We start from the raw sequence: 20,963 nt of genomic DNA, 5'->3' as shown, positions 1-20,963 counted from the left end.
ATTCCCAGCAGTCACCTCTCCAGTCATCACCCAGACACATCCCCCGGTGTTACTGTATAATGCCCCATTCCCAGCAGTCACCTCTCCAGTCATCACCCAGACACATCCCCTGGTGTTACTGTATAATGTCCCATTCCCAGCAGTCACATCTCCAGTCATCACCCAGACACATCCCCCGATGTTACTGTATAATGCCCCATTCCCAGCAGTCACCTCTCCAGTCTTCACCCAGACACATCCCCTGGTGTTACTGTATAATGCCCCATTCCCAGCAGTCACCTCTCCAGTCATCACCCAGACACATCCCCCGATGTTACTGTATAATGTCCCATTCCCAGCAGTCACCTCTCCAGTCATCATCCAGACACATCCCCTGGTGTTACTGTATAATGTCCCATTCCCAGTCACCTCTCCAGTCATCACCCAGACACATTCCCCGGTGTTACTGTATAATGCCCCATTCCCAGCAGTCACCTCTCCAGTCATCACCAAGACACATCCCCCGGTGTTACTGTATAATGCCCCATTCCCAGCAGTCACCTCTCCAGTCATCACCCAGACACATCCCCCGGTGTTACTGTATAATGACCCATTCTCAGCAGTCACCTCTCCAGTCATCACCCAGACACATCCCCCGGTGTTACTGTATAATGTCCCATTCCCAGCAGTCACCTCTCCAGTCATCATCCAGACACACCCCCTGGTGTTACTGTACAATGTCCCATTCCCAGCAGTCACTTCTCCAGTCATCACCCAGACACATCCCCCGGTGTTACTGTATAATGTCCCATTCCCAGCAGTTACTTCTCCAGTCAGCAGCCAGACACGTCCCCTGGTGTTACTGTATAATATCCCATTCCCAGCAGTCACCTCTCCAGTCATCACCCAGACACATCCCCTGGTGTTACTGTATAATGTCCCATTCCCAGCAGTCACCTCTCCAGTCATCTACCAGACACGTACTCTGGTGTTACTGTATAATTCCCCATTCCCAGCAGTCACCTCTCCGGTCATCACCCGGACACATCCCCTGGTGTTACTGTATAATGTCCCATTCCCAGCAGTCACCTCTCCAGTCATCACCCAGACACATCCCCTGGTGTTACTGTATAATGTCCCATTCCCAGCAGTCACCTCTCCAGTCATCACCCAGACACGTCCCCTGGTGTTACTGTATAATGTCCCATTCCCAGCAGTCACCTCTCCAGTCATCACCCAGACACGTTCCCTGGTTTTACTGTATAATGCCCCATTCCCAGCAGTCACCTCTCCAGTCATCACCCAGACACATCCCCTGGTGTTACTGTATAATGCCCCATTCCCAGCAGTCACCTCTCCAGTCATCACCAGACACATCCCCTGGTGTTACTGTATAATGTCCCATTCCCAGCAGTCACCTCTCCAGTCATCACCCAGACACATCCCCTGGTGTTACTGTATAATGCCCCATTCCCAGCAGTCACCTCTCCAGTCATCACCCAGATACGTCCCCTGGTGTTACTGTAAAATGTCCCATTCCCAGCAGTCACCTCTCCAGTCATCAACCAGACACATCCCCTGGTGTTACTGTATAATGCCCCATTCCCAGAAGTTACCTCTCCAGTCATCAGCCAGACACATCCCCTGCTGTTACTGTATAATGTACCATTCCCAGCAGTCACCTCTCCAGTCATCACCCAGACACATCCCCCGGTGTTACTGTATAATGCCCCATTCCCAGCAGTCACCTCTCCAGTCATCACCCAGACACATCCCCTGGTGTTACTGTATAATGTCCCATTCCCAGCAGTCACATCTCCAGTCATCACCCAGACACATCCCCCGATGTTACTGTATAATGCCCCATTCCCAGCAGTCACCTCTCCAGTCTTCACCCAGACACATCCCCTGGTGTTACTGTATAATGCCCCATTCCCAGCAGTCACCTCTCCAGTCATCACCCAGACACATCCCCCGATGTTACTGTATAATGTCCCATTCCCAGCAGTCACCTCTCCAGTCATCATCCAGACACGTCCCCTGGTGTTACTGTATAATGCCCCATTCCCAGCAGTCACCTCTCCAGTCATCACCCAGACACGTCCCCCGGAGTTACTGTATAATGTCCCATTCCCAGCAGTCACCTCTCCAGTCACCACCCAGACACGTCCCCTGGTGTTACTGTATAATGTCCCATTCCCAGCAGTCACCTCTCCAGTCATCACCCAGACACATCCCCTGGTGTTACTGTATAATGCCCCATTCCCAGCAGTCACCTCTCCAGTCATCACCCAGACACGTCCCCTGGTGTTACTGTATAATGTCCCATTCCCAGCAGTCACCTCTACAGTCATCACCCAGACACATTCCCTGGTGTTACTGTATAATGTCTCATTCCCAGCAGTCACCTCTCCAGTCATCACCCAGACACGTTCCCCGGTGTTACTGTATAATGTCCCATTCCCAGCAGTCACCTGTCCAGTCATCACCCAGACACATCCCCTGGTGTTACTGTATAATGCCCCATTCCCAGCAGTCACCTCTCCAGTCATCACCCAGACACATCCCCTGGTGTTACTGTATAATGCCCCATTCCCAGCAGTCACCTCTCCAGTCATCACCCAGACACATCCCCTGGTGTTACTGTATAATGTCCCATTCCCAGCAGTCACCTCTCCAGTCATCACCCAGACACGTCCCCTGGTGTTACTGTATAATGTCCCATTCCCAGCAGTCACCTCTCCAGTCATCACCCAGACACATCCCCTGGTGTTACTGTAAAATGCCCCATTCCCAGCAGTGACCTCTCCAGTCATCACCCAGACACGTCCCCTGGTGTTACTGTATAATGCCCCATTCCCAGCAGTCACCTCTCCAGTCATCACCCAGACACATCCCCTGGTGTTACTGTATAATGTCCCATTCCCAGCAGTCACCTCTCCAGTCATCACCCAGACACGTCCCCTGGTGTTACTGTATAATGTCCCATTCCCAGCAGTCACCTCTCCAGTCATCATCCAGACACGTCCCCTGGTGTTACTGTATAATGCCCCATTCCCAGCAGTCACCTCTCCAGTCATCACCCAGACACGTCCCCCGGAGTTACTGTATAATGTCCCATTCCCAGCAGTCACCTCTCCAGTCACCACCCAGACACGTCCCCTGGTGTTACTGTATAATGTCCCATTCCCAGCAGTCACCTCTCCAGTCATCACCCAGACACATCCCCTGGTGTTACTGTATAATGCCCCATTCCCAGCAGTCACCTCTCCAGTCATCACCCAGACACGTCCCCTGGTGTTACTGTATAATGTCCTATTCCCAGCAGTCACCTCTACAGTCATCACCCAGACACATTCCCTGGTGTTACTGTATAATGTCTCATTCCCAGCAGTCACCTCTCCAGTCATCACCCAGACACATTCCCTGGTGTTACTGTATAATGTCCCATTCCCAGCAGTCACCTCTCCAGTCATCATCCAGACACGTCCCCTGGTGTTACTGTATAATGTCCCATTCCCAGCAGTCACCTGTCCAGTCATCACCCAGACACATCCCCTGGTGTTACTGTATAATGCCCCATTCCCAGAAGTTACCTCTCCAGTCATCAGCCAGACACATCCCCTGCTGTTACTGTATAATGTACCATTCCCAGCAGTCACCTCTCCAGTCATCACCCAGACACATCCCCCGGTGTTACTGTATAATGCCCCATTCCCAGCAGTCACCTCTCCAGTCATCACCCAGACACATCCCCTGGTGTTACTGTATAATGTCCCATTCCCAGCAGTCACATCTCCAGTCATCACCCAGACACATCCCCCGATGTTACTGTATAATGCCCCATTCCCAGCAGTCACCTCTCCAGTCTTCACCCAGACACATCCCCTGGTGTTACTGTATAATGCCCCATTCCCAGCAGTCACCTCTCCAGTCATCACCCAGACACATCCCCCGATGTTACTGTATAATGTCCCATTCCCAGCAGTCACCTCTCCAGTCATCATCCAGACACGTCCCCTGGTGTTACTGTATAATGCCCCATTCCCAGCAGTCACCTCTCCAGTCATCACCCAGACACGTCCCCCGGAGTTACTGTATAATGTCCCATTCCCAGCAGTCACCTCTCCAGTCACCACCCAGACACGTCCCCTGGTGTTACTGTATAATGTCCCATTCCCAGCAGTCACCTCTCCAGTCATCACCCAGACACATCCCCTGGTGTTACTGTATAATGCCCCATTCCCAGCAGTCACCTCTCCAGTCATCACCCAGACACGTCCCCTGGTGTTACTGTATAATGTCCCATTCCCAGCAGTCACCTCTACAGTCATCACCCAGACACATTCCCTGGTGTTACTGTATAATGTCTCATTCCCAGCAGTCACCTCTCCAGTCATCACCCAGACACGTTCCCCGGTGTTACTGTATAATGTCCCATTCCCAGCAGTCACCTGTCCAGTCATCACCCAGACACATCCCCTGGTGTTACTGTATAATGCCCCATTCCCAGCAGTCACCTCTCCAGTCATCACCCAGACACATCCCCTGGTGTTACTGTATAATGCCCCATTCCCAGCAGTCACCTCTCCAGTCATCACCCAGACACATCCCCTGGTGTTACTGTATAATGTCCCATTCCCAGCAGTCACCTCTCCAGTCATCACCCAGACACGTCCCCTGGTGTTACTGTATAATGTCCCATTCCCAGCAGTCACCTCTCCAGTCATCACCCAGACACATCCCCTGGTGTTACTGTAAAATGCCCCATTCCCAGCAGTGACCTCTCCAGTCATCACCCAGACACGTCCCCTGGTGTTACTGTATAATGCCCCATTCCCAGCAGTCACCTCTCCAGTCATCACCCAGACACATCCCCTGGTGTTACTGTATAATGTCCCATTCCCAGCAGTCACCTCTCCAGTCATCACCCAGACACGTCCCCTGGTGTTACTGTATAATGTCCCATTCCCAGCAGTCACCTCTCCAGTCATCATCCAGACACGTCCCCTGGTGTTACTGTATAATGCCCCATTCCCAGCAGTCACCTCTCCAGTCATCACCCAGACACGTCCCCCGGAGTTACTGTATAATGTCCCATTCCCAGCAGTCACCTCTCCAGTCACCACCCAGACACGTCCCCTGGTGTTACTGTATAATGTCCCATTCCCAGCAGTCACCTCTCCAGTCATCACCCAGACACATCCCCTGGTGTTACTGTATAATGCCCCATTCCCAGCAGTCACCTCTCCAGTCATCACCCAGACACGTCCCCTGGTGTTACTGTATAATGTCCTATTCCCAGCAGTCACCTCTACAGTCATCACCCAGACACATTCCCTGGTGTTACTGTATAATGTCTCATTCCCAGCAGTCACCTCTCCAGTCATCACCCAGACACGTTCCCCGGTGTTACTGTATAATGTCCCATTCCCAGCAGTCACCTGTCCAGTCATCACCCAGACACATCCCCTGGTGTTACTGTATAATGTCCCATTCCCAGGAGTCACCTCTCCAGTCATCACCCAGACACATCCCCTGGTGTTACTGTATAATGTCCCATTCCCAGTCACCTCTCCAGTCATCACCCAGACACATTCCCCGGTGTTACTGTATAATGCCCCATTCCCAGCAGTCACCTCTCCAGTCATCACCCAGACACATCCCCCGGTGTTACTGTATAATGCCCCATTCCCAGCAGTCACCTCTCCAGTCATCACCCAGACACATCCCCCGGTGTTACTGTATAATGACCCATTCTCAGCAGTCACCTCTCCAGTCATCACCCAGACACATCCCCCGGTGTTACTGTATAATGCCCCATTCCCAGCAGTCACCTCTCCAGTCATCACCCAGACACATCCCCCGGTGTTACTGTATAATGACCCATTCTCAGCAGTCACCTCTCCAGTCATCACCCAGACACATCCCCTGGTGTTACTGTATAATGTCCCATTCCCAGCAGTCACCTCTCCAGTCATCACCCAGACACATCCCCTGGTGTTACTGTATAATGTCTCATTCCCAGCATTCACCTCTCCAGTCATCACCCAGACACATCCCCCGGTGTTACTGTATAATGCCCCATTCCCAGCAGTCACCTCTCCAGTCATCACCCAGACACATCCCCTGGTGTTACTGTATAATGCCCCATTCCCAGTCACCTCTCCAGTCATCATCCAGACACACCCCCTGGTGTTACTGTACAATGTCCCATTCCCAGCAGTCACCTCTCCAGTCATCACCCAGACACATCCCCCGGTGTTACTGTATAATGTCCCATTCCCAGCAGTCACCTCTCCAGTCATCATCCAGACACGTCCCCTGGTGTTACTGTATAATGCTCCATTCCCAGCAGTCACCTCTCCAGTCATCACCCAGACACATCCCCTGGTGTTACTGTATAATGTCCCATTCCCAGCAGTCACCTCTCCAGTCATCACCCAGACACATCCCCTGGTGTTACTGTATAATGCCCCATTCCCAGCAGTCACTTCTCCAGTCATCACCCAGACACATCCCCTGGTGTTACTGTATAATGCCCCATTCCCAGCAGTCACCTCTCCAGTCATCACCCAGACACGTCCCCTGGTGTTACTGTATAATGTCCCATTCCCAGCAGTCACCTCTCCAGTCATCACCGAGACACATCCCCTGGTGTTACTGTATAATGTCCCATTCCCAGCAGTCACCTCTCCAGTCATCACCCAGACACGTCCCCTGGTGTTACTGTATAATGCCCCATTCCCAGCAGTCACCTCTCCAGTCAGCAGCTGAATGATCTTGTTAGTGAGTTCAAGGATCTTCTGGTCACTGTGCCTCTCATGTATCAGTGAGTGAGGTGGAGGCACCGTGATTGGGCTCTGGGTCCTTCTCAGTCCTCCTGTCTATTATGACAACAAAGGCAGCTCCCCCTGTATATTATAACAGCACAGGATGCTACCCCTGTATATTATGACAACACAGGCAACTCCCCCTGTATATTATGACAACACAGGATGCTCCTCCTGTATACTATGACAGCACAGGATGCTCCTCCTGTATACTATGACAGCACAGGATGCTCCCCCTGTATATTATGACAACACAGGATGCTCCCCCTGTATATTATGACAACACAGGCAACTCCCCCTGTATATTATGACAACACAGGATGCTCCTCCTGTATATTATGACAACACAGGATGCTCCCCCTGTATACTATGACAGCACAGGATGCTACGCCAGTATACTAAAACAGCACAGGATGCTACCCCTGTATTTTATGACAACACAGGCTGCTCCCCTTGTATACTATGTCAACAAAGGATGCTACACCTGTATATTATGACAACACAGGCCGCTCCCCCTGCATATTATGACAACACAGGATGCTACTCATGTATATTATGACAACACAGGCCACTCCTTCTGTATAAAGACAATACATGCCGCTCACCCTATATTAATATAGTAACAAGACACCACAGGCACCTCCCCCTGTATAAAAGGGCAACACAGGTCACTCCCCCTGTACAGTAGGACAACACATAGCGCTCCCCTGTATAGTACAATGCCCTTATATGTATAGAATAACGGTAACGGCGGGGTCTGCGCCACCTGTATTACGGTAATGGCGGGATGTGCACCCTCTGTATTACGGTAACGTCGGGGCCTGCGCCACCTGTATTACGGTAACGGCGGGGTCTGCTCCACCTGTATTACGGTAACGGCGAGGTCTGCGCCACCTGTATTACGGTAACGGCGGGGTCTTCGCCACCTGTATTACGGTAACGGCGGGGTCTTGCGCCACCTGTATTACGGTAACGGCGGGGTCTGCGCCACCTGTATTACGGTAACGGCGGGGTCTGCGCCACCTGTATTACAGTAATAGGACACTAGAGCCACCTGTACAGGGATAATGCAGCACCAGAGGCTGCTCCAGCTGCACTATAACAAGGCACCAGAGGCTGCTCCCCCTGTAATACAGAACCTGACACCAGAGCTGCTCAGCCTATAGAATAATAATAATAATATCATTACCTGCTGCCAGACACAGCAATGGCTGCTCTCTGCTCCTGCTGCCTCTTGGGAATGATAGAAGGAAGGCGGAGCTCAGACCAGGGGAAAATGGCCGCCGCTCCTGGCGTCACTATACGGCCAGGGAACGTATTGCTGCTGCCGGACTGGTCTACAAGAAAATGGCCGCCGGCACCCCGCATTGAGGACATGTATTTTAATCGTAATTACAGAAGGCGTGGTGAAGGAGGGTAGGGGCTATTAACCCGTAAGCAGCCTTTGCCAATCATGCCCTACTTCCGGCCTGTGCGTTCCACCTTACTTCCGTACTGTGCGTTCCATATGCAGGAAGTGAGTTTTCATCGACTGCTGCAGTCTCCCAGTGTCCGTGGAGATCAGGTAATGGCGTCTTACTATACAGGGGGAGCAGCCTGTGGTGTCCTGTTATTATTACTATACAGGGGGAGCAGCCTGTGGTGACCTGTTATCATTATTATACAGGGGGAGCAGTCTGTGGTGACTTGTTGTTATTATTATTATATAGGGGGAACAGCCTGTGGTGTCCAGTTATTATTACTCTACAGGAGGAGCAGCCTGTGGTGCCCTGTTATTATTACTATACAGGGGGAGCAGCCTGTGGTGTCCTGTTATTATTATTATTATTATACAGGAGGAGCAATCTGTGGTAGGTTGGTTCTATATCGGAGGGGCTAAAGGGACCTTGTGACGTATTGAGGGGAGGAGCTACGTCACCAGGGGGAGGAGCTACGGGCGAACAGGGTACCCGAAAAGTACCCTCGCGGGCTCGCTTCGCTCGCCACGCTTCGGGCACGGTGGCTCGCTCCGCTCCGCTTCGCTCACCACCTAATTACTAAAGGTAATAGTTGGTGGCGTGGATAGTAGAGGAACTATCCCGCTGGCCTAGCTCCTCCCCCTTGCGTCGTAACTCCTCCCCCTTACGGAAAAGGTCCCTTAGCCCACTTGATTCTAGCATCTACCATCTGTGGTGTCCAGTTATTGTTGTTATACAGGGGGAGCGACCTGTGGTGTCCTGTTGTTATTATTATACAGAGGGAGCGGCCTGTGGTGTCCTGTTGTTATTAGTGTTATACAGGGGGAGCAGGTTTTTGTGTACTGTTATTATTATACAGGGACAGCAGCTTGTGGTGTCCTGGTATTATTATTATTATTATACATTGGGAGTGGTGGTGATGTCCTGCTTTTAAAGACATCTGTTATTATTTTTATACTGGGGTGCAGCCTTTAGTGTTGTTGTTGTTATTATTATTCATTTTATTATATGTAATTGTGGGGATTGAAAATATTGCTCAGTATGAAGCAAATGTATATCACACACCTGGGAGCGTCACTGTGACATCACATATCTATAGTAATAATACAGGGACATGAATGGGAGGAGAGGGTATCTGGGAGTGTTACAGTGACTACACTTATAACACTAGTAATAATACAGGGACATGACTGGGGAGGTGAGGGGAACTGGGAGTGTCACAATAACTTCACTTATATTTATTGTAATAATACAGGGACATGACTGGAGAGGTGACGGGATCTGAGAGCGTCACAGTGGCATCACTTATTTCTCTGACGTCCTAGTGGATGCTGGGGACTCCGTAAGGACCATAGGGAATAGACGGGCTCTGCAGGAGACTGGGCACTCTAAAGAAAAGATTAGGTACTATCTGGTGTGCACTGGGTCCTCCCTCTATGCCCCTCCTCCAGACCTCAGTTAGTTAGAATCTGTGCCCGGCCAGAGCTGGGTGCTCCTAGTGGGCTCTCCTGAGCCTGCTAGTTAAAGAACAGTGAGCTTCTGCTGGCAACAGACTCACTGCTACGTGGGACCGAGGGGAGAGAAGCAAACGTACCTGTTCACAGCTAGGTTGCGCTTCTTAGGCTACTGGACACCATTAGCTCCAGAGGGTTCGAACACAGGCAGCTGTCCTCGATCGTCCGTTCCCGGAGCTACGCCGCCGCCCCCCTCGCAGAGCCAGAAGAACAGAAGCTTGAAGACGGCGAAATCGGCGGCTGAAGACTCCTGTCTTCATTTAAGGTAGCGCACCGCAGCTGTGCGCCATTGCTCCCACAGCACACCGCACACTCCGTTCACTGTAGGGTGCATGGCGCTGGGGGGGGGGGGGGGGGTGCCCTGGGCAGCAATTGAAGTACCTTTTGGCATAACCTACATATATACAGTCAGCCACTGTATATATGTAAAATCCCCCGCCATTTTTTATCACAGAAAGCGGAACAGAAGCCCGCCGCTGAGGGGGCGGGGCCTTCTTCCTCAGCACACCAGCGCCATTTTTTCTTCACAGCTCCGCTGGAAGGACGCTCCCCAGGCTCTCACCTGCAGTATCCAGGTACCAGAAGGGTAAAAAGAGAGGGGGGCACATAAATTTACGTGCAAAAAGTTATATATTCGGCAGCAATTGGGTAATCACTTGTTGTAGTGTATATCCCTGAGTTATATAGCGCTGTGGTGTGTGCTGGCATCCCCAAAAGCCTTTGTGGGGTCCTGTCCTCAGTCAGAGAATTCCCTGTGTGTGTGCTGTGTGTCGGTACGGTTGTGTCGACATGTTTGATGAGGGTTACAGGGAGGCGGAGCAAGTGCAGATAAATGTGGTGTCGGGGCCGACACCTGATTGGATGGATATGTGGAAGGTCTTAAATGATAATGTTAACTCATTACATAAAAGGTTTGATGATGTTGCAGCCGGGGTACAGCCGGGCTCTCAACCCGGGCATGCCCAGGCGAGTCAGAGGCCGTCAGGGTCTCATAAACGCCCACGATCTCAAATGGTTGACACGGATGCCGACTACAGTGTCGACGATGATGAGGCACAATTATAGCCTAAAATGACCATGGCCATCCGCTATATGATTATTGCAATGAAAGATGTATTACATTGAAGTCCGTGTATACACACTCTGGTACTCTACTGAGACCTGCTATTGCTTCAGCCTGGATGTGCAGTGCTGTAGCAGCTTGGACAGATACTCTGTCAGAGGATATAGATGCCCTGGACAGGGATACTGTCTTGCTAACCCTGGGACATATAAAAGACGCCGTCTTATATATGCGGGATGCCCAGAGGGACATTTGCCTGCTAGGTTCTAGAATTAATGCAATGTCCATTTCTGCCAGGAGGGTCTTATGGACTCAGCAATGGACAGGGGATGCAGACTCTAAAAAACACATGGAGGTTTTGCCTTATAAGGGTGAGGAATTGTTTGGGGACGGTCTCTCGGACATCGTATCCACAGCGACAGCTGGAAAGTCAACTTTCCTGCCTCAGGTTTCATCACAGACCAAGAAAGCACCGTATTATCAAATGCAGTCCTTTCGTTCTCAGGCAAGAAGGTCAGAGGTGCATCTTTTTTTGCCAGAGGCAGGGAGAGAGGAAAGAAGCTGCACCATGCAGCCAGTTCCCAGGAACAAAAGTCCTCCCCGGCTTCCACTAAGTCCACTGCATGACGCTGGGGCTCCACAGGCGGAGCCAGGAGTGGTGGGGGCGCGTCTCCGAAATTTCAGCAACCAGTGGGTTCGCTTACGGGTGGATCCTTGGGTTATACAAATTGTATCTCAGGGATACAAGCTGGAATTCGAGGTGACGCCCCCTCACCATTACCTAAAATCGGCCTTGCCAACTTCCCCCATGGAAAGGGAGGTTGTACTGGCAGCAATTCACAAGCTATACCTCCAGCAGGTGATAGTAAAGTTTCCCCTCCTTCAACAGGGAAGGAGTTACTATTCCACTATGTTTGTGGTACCGAAACCGGACGGTTCGGTAAGACCCATTCTGAATTAAAATCCCTGAACATTTATCTCAAGAGATTCAAGTTCAAAATGAAATCGCTCAGGGCGGTCATTGCAAGCCTGGAAGAGGGGGATTTTATGGTATCTCTGCACATCAAGGATGCGTACTTTCATGTCTCCATTTATCCACCTCACCAGGAGTACCTCAGGTTTGTGGTACAGGACTGTCATTACCAATTCCAGACGTTGCCGTTTGGTCTGTCCACGGCACCAAGAGTATTTACCAAGGTAATGGCGGAAATGATGGTACTCCTTCGGAAGCAAGGAGTTACAGTTATCCCGTACTTGGACGATCTCCTTATAAAGGCGAGGTCCAGGGAGCAATTGTTGATCAGCGTAGCACACTCTCAGAAAGTGTTGCAGCAGCACGGCTGGATTCTGAATATTCCAAAGTCGCAGCTGATTCCTACGACGCGTCTGCCCTTCCTGGGTATGATTCTGGACACAGAACAGAGGAAGGTGTTTCTCCCGGAGGAGAAGGCTCAGGAGTTAGTGACTCTGGTCAGGGACCTCCTGAAACCAAAACAGGTGTCGGTGCATCACTGCACGCGAGTCCTGGGAAAGATGGTGGCGTCATACGAAGCCATTCCCTTCGTCAGGTTCCATGCCAGGATCTTTCAGTGGGATCTGTTGGACAAGTGGTCCGGATCGCATCTTCAGATGCATCGCCTGATCACCCTGTCCCCGAAGGCCAGGGTGTCCCTTCTGTGGTGGCTGCAGAGTGCTCACCTTCTCCAGGGCCGCAGGTTCGGCATACAGGACTGGGTCCTGGTGACCACGGATGCAAGCCTCCGCGGATGGGGGGCAGTCACTCAGGGAAGAAACTTCCAAGGGCTGCGGTCAAGTCAGGAGACTTGTCTGCACATAAATATCCTGGAACTAAGGGCCATATACAAGGCTCTGATTCAAGCGGAGCATCTGCTTCGAGACCAACCAGTGCTGATTCAGTCAGACAACATCACGGCAGTCGCCCATGTAAACCGCCAGGGCAGCACAAGAAGCAGGGTGGCAATGGCGGAAGCCACCAGGATTCTTCGTTGGGCGGAAAATCACGTGCAAGCACTGTCAGCAGTGTTCATTCCAGGAGTGGACAACTGGGAAGCAGACTTCCTCAGCAGACACAACCTCCACCCGGGAGAGTGGGGACTTCATCAAGAAGTCTTCACGCAAATTGTACGGCTATGGGAACTGCCACAGGTAGACATGATGGCGTCCCGCCTCAACAAAAAGCTAAAAAGGTATTGCACCAGGTCAAGGGACCCTCAGGCGACAGCTGTGGACGCACTGGTGGCACCGTGGGTGTTCCAGTCGGTCTATGTATTTCCTCCACTTCCTCTCATACCCAAGGTGCTGAGAATCATAAGAAAAAGAGGAATGAGAACAATACTCATTGTTCCAGATTGGCCAAGAAGGACTTGGTACCCAGAACTGCAAGAGATGCTCACAGAGGACCCGTGGCCTCTGCCTCTCAGACAGGACCTGTTGCAACAGGGGCCCTGTCTGTTCCAAGACTTACCGCTGCCGCGTTTGACGGCATGGCGGTTGAACACCGGATCCTAATGGAAAAGGGCGTCCCGGATGAAGTGATTCCTATGCTGATTAGAGCTAGGAAGGATGTGACAGCAAAGCACACCGTATATGGCGAAAATATGTTGCTTGGTGTGAGGCCAGGAAGGCTCCTACAGAGGAATTCCAGCTGGGTCAATTTCTGCACTTCCTACAGTCAGGTGTGACTATGGGCCTAAAATTAGGGTCCATAAAGGTCCAGATTTCGGCCCTATCTATTTTCTTTCAGAAAGAAATGGTTTCTCTGCCTGAAGTTCAGATGTTTGTAAAGGGAGTGCTGCATATTCAGCCTCCTTTCATACCACCAGTGGCACCTTGGGATCTTAACGTTGTGTTGGATTTCCTGAAATCCCACTGGTTTGAGCCAATTAAGAACGTGGATCTAAAGTATCTCACGTGGAAAGTGGTCATGTTGTTGGCCTTAGCATCGTCTAGGCGGGTGTCAGAATTGGCGGCTTTGTCATGTAAATGCCCCTATCTGATCTGCCATATGGACAGGGCAGAATTGCGGACTCGTCCCCAATTTCTCCCAAAGGTGGCATCATCATTCCATTTGAATCAACCTATTGTGGTGCCTGCGGCTACTCGGGATTTGGAAGACTCCAAGTTACTGGACGTAGTCCGGGCTTTGAAAATATATGTTTCCAGAACGGCTGGAGTCAGGAAGACTGACTCGCTGTTTATTCTGTATGCACCCAACAAGCTGGGTACTCCTGCTTCGAAGCAGACTATTGCTCGCTGGATCTGTAGCGCGATTCAGCTGGCTCACTCTGCGGCTGGATTGCTGCATCCAAAGTCAGTGAAAGCCCATTCCACAAGGAAGGTGGCCTCTTCTTGGGCGGCTGCCCGAGGGGTCTCGGCGTTACTGCTTTGCCGAGCTGCTACTTGGTCGGGTTCAAACACATTTGCTAAGATCTACAAGTTTGATACCCTGGCTGAGGAGGACCTTGTGTTTGCTTATTCGGTGCTGCAGAGTCATCCGCACTCTCCCGCCCGTTTGGGAGCTTTGGTATAAATCCCCATGGTCCTTACGGAGTCCCCAGCATCCACTAGGACGTCAGAGAAAATAAGAATTTACTCACCGGTAATTCTATTTCTCGTAGTCAGTAGTGGATGCTGGGCGCCCGTCCCAAGGCCCTCATTCCGAGTTGATCGCTCGCAAGGCGATTTTAGCAGAGTTGCACACGCTAAGCCGCCGCCTACTGGGAGTGTATCTTAGCTTCTTAAAATTGCGGCCGATGTATTCGCAATATTGCGATTACAAACTACTTTGCAGTTTCTGAGTAACTTCAACCTTACTCTGCCTGTGCGATCAGTTCAGTGCTTGTCGTTCCTGGTTTGACGTCAAAAACACACCCAGCGTTCGTCCAGACACTCCCCCGTTTCTCCGGCCACTCCTGCGTTTTTTCCGGAAACGGTAGCGTTTTCAGCCACACGCCCATAAAACGCCGTGTTTCCGCCCAGTAACACCCATTTCCTGTCAATCACATTACGATCGCCGGAGCGATGAAAAAGCCGTGAGTAAAAATACTATCTTCATAGCAAAGAAACTTGGCGCAGTCGCAGTGCGAACATTGCGCATGCGTACTAAGCAGATTTTCACTGCGATGCGATGAAAAAGAACGAGCGAACGACTTGGAATGAGGGCCCAAGTGCGGACTTCTTCTGCAATACGTGTATATAGTTATTGCTTAATAAAGGGTTATTGTTATGAGCCATCCATTTCATGAGGCTCAGTTGTTGTTCATACTGTTAACTGGGTTTGATTATCACGAGTTATACGGTGTGATTGGTGTGGCTGGTATGAGTCTTACCCTGGATTCCAAAATCCTTTCCTTGTAATGTCATCTCTTCCGGGTACAGTTTACCTAACTGAGGTCTGGAGGAGGGGCATAGAGGGAGAAGCCAGTGCACACCAGATAGTACCTAATCTTTTCTTTAGAGTGCCCAGTCTCCTGCAGAGCCCGTCTTTTTGCCATGGTCCTTACGGAGTCCCCAGCCTCCACTACAGACTACGAGAAATAGAATTACCGGAGAGTAAATTCTTATTATCTCTAGTAATAATTCAGGGACCTGACTGGGGAGGTGAGGGGATCTGGGAGAGTCACAGTGACGTCACTTATAGCTATAGTAATAATATAGGGACATGACTGGTGAGGTGAGGGGAACTGGGAGTGTCACAGTGACATCACATATCTATAGTAATAATACATGGACATGACTGGGGAGGTGAGGGGATCTGGGAGCATTACAGTGACATCGCATATCTTTAGTAATATAACCCCTCTTTTACCTGGCGGTACAGTGTATATGTGCAATGTGCCTCCACCCAAGCTATATAGAGCCCAGTACTCTAATCACTTAAGAAATATCCTACCCCTGTAGTGGTCGCCTATGACATTAGTATGTGATGTAAGCAGATAGGACTATGCACATTTACCTTTCGTACCTTTCCTTTGTGATTTCAGGCTCTCTTCAGATACGGAGACAGTTCCACCGGTAAGTATACTAGTTTTATATGTAAGAAGTTATAGGCCACCTTATACAGTTATATCATATAATACTCAAACCATGAACCGTTCTAGTAATATACCCAACCTATACATAAAAATATACCCCACCTATACATAAAAATATACCCCACCTATACATAATAATATACCCCACCTATACATAATAATATACCCCTCCTATACATAATAATATACCCCACCTATACATAATAATATACCCCACCTATACATAATAATATACCCCACCTATACATAATAATATACCCCACCTATACATAATAATATACCCCACCTATACATAATAATATACCCCACCTATACATAATAATATATCCCACCTATACATAATAATATACCCCACCTATACATAATAATATACCCCACCTATACATAATAATATACCCCACCTATACATAAAAATATACCCCACCTATACATAAAAATATACCCCACCTATACATAATAATATACCCCACCTATACATAATAATATACCCCTCCTATACATAATAATATACCCCACCTATACATAATAATATACCCCACCTATACATAATAATATACCCCACCTATACATAATAATATACCCCACCTATACATAATAATATACCCCACCTATACATAATAATATACCCCACCTATACATAATAATATACCCCACCTATACATAAGGTAATGCATGCAATACATAAAATACGATTCCACAAGAAAGTTGTGGAGCTGCGTTTGAAAAACCACCCGGGTTCTCTTACTATAATCGTGCACGGTTACGGCCCTTTCGTGTCTGTGTATAAGAAGTCCTCTGGGTTGTATGGGTCTCCACTTGGAGCAATTGTCCTCATGATTGTTGAGCAATCCCTACTTCATGGCAATGAATAGCATGGTTTCCATGGAAGATCTAATTGTAGCGCTCCTAGACAACCTGAAACAGGAAGGTAGTACGTAGAGCTCTCCACCCTGGAATCCCTGACACCCGTGGTCTACTCGTTACATATAGTGGGGTGATGATCTGTGTTACCTGTCCCAGTATAAGCATAGCCCCACTGTAGATCCGTGGGGGTGGCTCCAGAACATACAGAAGTCCCGGTTATTGGCACCTGTCTCTGATAGGTGAGGGGTGCTTAGTCTCCCTATTGTATCATTTCCAAGTTTAGGTGACCCTGCGCCCTCTCCGAGCTGCTTTCATCATTATACACCCCGCACTCTATGACTGCTACCCGGCTGGTCATTATCTAATGGATATGGAATCTCTAGAGGTGATATTCATACTCCTCAGATCCACCGATGCTGCTGGTCCCTGTGCTACTGTGCTGGGGGCTGGTACTTTAATAGTTACAGGATGATAGGGGAGTATGCAGATTAGCAGGATTTATATGGGGGCATCCTGCACTTACAATGATAGTGTGCCCGGTCTGGACCTCCCCCCAGACTCCACCTCCACCAACAACCGGGCTCTTTCGGCGGGTTGGATGGGATGAGGGACTCAGCTCTGCCTCGGGGGGTAAACTGTCTGCTACTGCTGGACTCCTGGTAGCTGCTGCCTGCACTGCTGTCTCCTCCCATGTACTAGCCTGCCCCGCCAGCACTCCGCCTCCCAGCATTCTCCGTGACAACCAGCCACCGGGACGTCCCTGCTCGGCGTCCACCAGGGAAAATTAACACAGCGCTTCTCACCCACAGCGGAAGACATCCAATTCCTTTCCCCCACAGGGGCTCTCTCACTCGCAGGGAACCGCCTTCCTGTAATCTCCCTTGTCTCAGCCGCCAGCCTTTTTCTCTCCCCTTAGTCAGCCCACCAACAAAACCGCCGCTACACACGCCCAGCCACCTCTCTCAGCACACGGGACCTCTGGAAGCTTCTCCATGATCTCCCCCGCGCACTGCACGCTAACCAGAGTCCCCTCACCTTCAGCAGGCACAGAATAATAACATGCATAAACACACTATACATTATTGGATCACTAGAAAGATCCAAGTTATTATCACATATGGTATACATCAGTTGGCAGCATCTCTATTACCTTATAGAGCTACACATTCATTAATTGATTTGCCCCCTCATAGTGTCCCAAGGCCTTCAAATCGCTAGGGTACTACAGTAATAATACAGGGACATGACTGGGGAGGTGAGGGAATCTGGGAGTGTCACAGTGATATCACTTATATCTATAGTAATAATAAAGGGACATGACTGGGGTCTGAGGAGACTTGGGAGTACAGTAGCACCGGGGGATGTGTCTGGGTGATGACTGGAGAGGTGACTGCTGGGAATGGGACATTATAAAATAACACCGGGGGACGTGTCTGGGTGACGACTGAAGAGGTGACTGCTGGGAATGGGACATTATACAGTAACACCAGGGGATGTGTCTGGGTGATGACTGGAGAGGTGACTGCTGGGAATGGGGCATTATACAGTAACACCAGGGGATGTGTCTGGGTGATGACTGGAGAGGTGACTGCTGAGAATGGGGCATTATACAGTAACACCAGGGGACGTGTCTGGGTGACGACTGAAGAGGTGACTGCTGGGAATGGGACATTATAAAATAACACCAGGGGATGTGTCTGGGTGATGGCTGGAGAGGTGACTGCTGGGAATGGGACATTATCCAGTAACACCAGGGGACGTGTCTGGGTGATGACTGGATAGTTGACTGCTGGGAATGGTGCATTATACAGTAACACCAGGGGATGTGTCTGGGTGATGACTGGAGAGGTGACTGCTGGGAATGGGACATTATACAGTAACACCAGGGGTTATGTCTGGGTGATGACTGAAGAGGTGACTGCTGGGAATGGGACATTATACAGTAACACCAGGGGATGTGTCTGGGTGTTGACTGGAGAGGTGACTGCTGGGAATGGGACATTATACAGTAACACCAGGGGACATGTCTGGGTGATGACTGGAGAGGTGACTGCTGGGAATGGGGTATTATACAGTAACACCAGGGGACGTGTCTGGGTGACGACTGGAGAGGTGACTGCTGGGAATGGGACATTATACAGTAACACCAGGGGACGTGTCTGGGTGATGACTGGAGAGGTGACTGCCGGGAATGAGACATTATACAGTAACACCAGGGGTTATGTCTGGGTGATGACTGAAGAGGTGACTGCTGGGAATGGGACATTATACAGTAACACCGGGGGACGTGTCTGGGTGATGACTGGATAGGTGACTGCTGGGAATGGTGCATTATACAGTAACACCAGGGGACGTGTCTGGGTGATGACTGGAGAGGTGACTGCTGGGAATGGGACATTATACAGTAACACCAGGGGATGTGTCTGGGTGATGACTGGAGAGGTGACTGCTGGGAATGGGGCATTATACAGTAACACCAGGGGACGTGTCTGGGTGATGACTGGAGAGGTGACTGCTGGGAATGGGACATTATACAGTAACACCAGGGGACGTGTCTGGGTGATGACTGGAGAGGTGACTGCTGGGAATGGGGCATTATACAGTAACACCAGGGGACGTCTCTGGGTGACGACTGAAGAGGTGACTGCTGGGAATGGGACATTATAAAATAACACCAGGGGATGTGTCTGGGTGATGGCTGGAGAGGTGACTGCTGGGAATGGGGCATTATACAGTAACACCAGGGGACGTGTCTGGGTGATGACTGGATAGGTGACTGCTGGGAATGGTGCATTATACAGTAACACCAGGGGATGTGTCTGGGTGATGACTGGAGAGGTGACTGCTGGGAATGGGACATTATACAGTAACACCAGGGGTTATGTCTGGGTGATGACTGGAGAGGTGACTGCTGGGAATGGGACATTATACAGTAACACCAGGGGACGTGTCTGGGTGATGACTGGAGAGGTGACTGCTGGGAATGGGGCATTATACAGTAACACCAGAGGACGTGTCTGGGTGATGACTGGAGAGGTGACTGCTGGGAATGGGACATTATACTGTAACACCAGGGGATGTATCTGGGTGATGACTGTATCACTGTGTGTGTCAGGTGCCTATAAGGTGTCAGGATGTCACTGTCTATGTCTCCATGCAGGAGGGGGAGTATATAGAGGAACACAGGGGTCTGTACAAGGTCGTGATGATGGAGAATCACCGGCCCCTCACATCACTGGGTAAGAGGAGACTGTCATGTATTGTACAGGGGAGAGCAGGTATGGGGCCCCCTATGTACACACATCATCTGATAATCACATATATACACTGTACTCAGTCACTGTGTGTCTCCTACAGATGGGCCCAGTAACAGAGATACCCCAGAGAGATGTCCCCGTCCTCTGTATTCCCAGGACTGTACAGAGGAGAATCACAGGATCGCACAGGAGGATCAGGTAGGTGGGATTTAGGGTATCATCCAATACACCAAAGTGACTGTCATTATATGATGTTCAGAGAAGCTGTGTGCGTATAGTACACTGATATTATACTGTTTAACCTCAATTTAATCAAACAGTATGCAAATTCCATTGTATTTTTTGGGTTATTTAGGTAGAACGTCTTTCTCGTATAAAGGCAGAAGATATAGAGGGAGAAGAAGAGATGTATGTGACTGATATAAAGGTAGAAGATATAGAGGGAGAAGAAGAGACATATGTGACTGATATAAAGGCAGAAGATATAGAGGGAGAAGAAGAGACGTATGTGACTGATATAAAGGCAGAAGATATAGAGGGAGAAGAAGAGACGTATGTGACTGATATAAAGGCAGAAGATATAGAGGGAGAAGAAGAGACGTATGTGACTTGTATAAAGGTAGAAGATATAGAGGGAGAAGAAGAGACGTATGTGACTGATATAAAGGCAGAAGATCCAGAGGGAGAAGAAGAGACGTATGTGAGGGGTGATCAGCAGTGTAAGGAGGAGGAGATCCCTACAGATATCAGCACAGGTGAGTAATAAACACTTATTACAGAACAGAGTCACAGATTCTCCTTCCTCAGTAACTACAGCAATCTCTTATCCTACACCCTCCTCTGTCAGTACAAATTAGGGAACTTTATTTGCCCAGTGTGGATTCAGGAGCCATCAGCCCCTATAATACTCCTGCTCTCCCCCTCACATCATGTCACTGTGTG

General features: G+C 49.9%; 1 protein-coding gene across 1 annotated transcript in view; it reads left to right on the top strand.

Annotated features, from left to right (window-relative positions):
* Positions 1–8,319: 8,319 nt before the first annotated feature.
* LOC134983851 (oocyte zinc finger protein XlCOF6-like) overlaps positions 8,320–20,963 on the top strand; it is a 32,595-nt gene continuing 19,951 nt past the window's right edge. The window contains exons 1-5 of the mRNA XM_063949473.1: positions 8,320–8,376; positions 15,850–15,880; positions 19,925–20,003; positions 20,122–20,223; positions 20,381–20,776. Of these exons, the coding sequence (XP_063805543.1) occupies positions 19,970–20,003; positions 20,122–20,223; positions 20,381–20,776 (532 nt within the window). The 5' untranslated portion in view covers positions 8,320–8,376; positions 15,850–15,880; positions 19,925–19,969. The remainder of the gene's footprint in view (positions 8,377–15,849; positions 15,881–19,924; positions 20,004–20,121; positions 20,224–20,380; positions 20,777–20,963) is intronic.

Source organism: Pseudophryne corroboree (genome assembly GCF_028390025.1).
Source record: "Pseudophryne corroboree isolate aPseCor3 chromosome 3 unlocalized genomic scaffold, aPseCor3.hap2 SUPER_3_unloc_26, whole genome shotgun sequence".
NCBI classification, from domain to species: Eukaryota; Metazoa; Chordata; class Amphibia; order Anura; family Myobatrachidae; genus Pseudophryne; species Pseudophryne corroboree.
The sequence above is the reverse complement of the archived record's forward strand: the minus strand, read 5'-3'. Positions and strand labels throughout refer to the sequence as shown.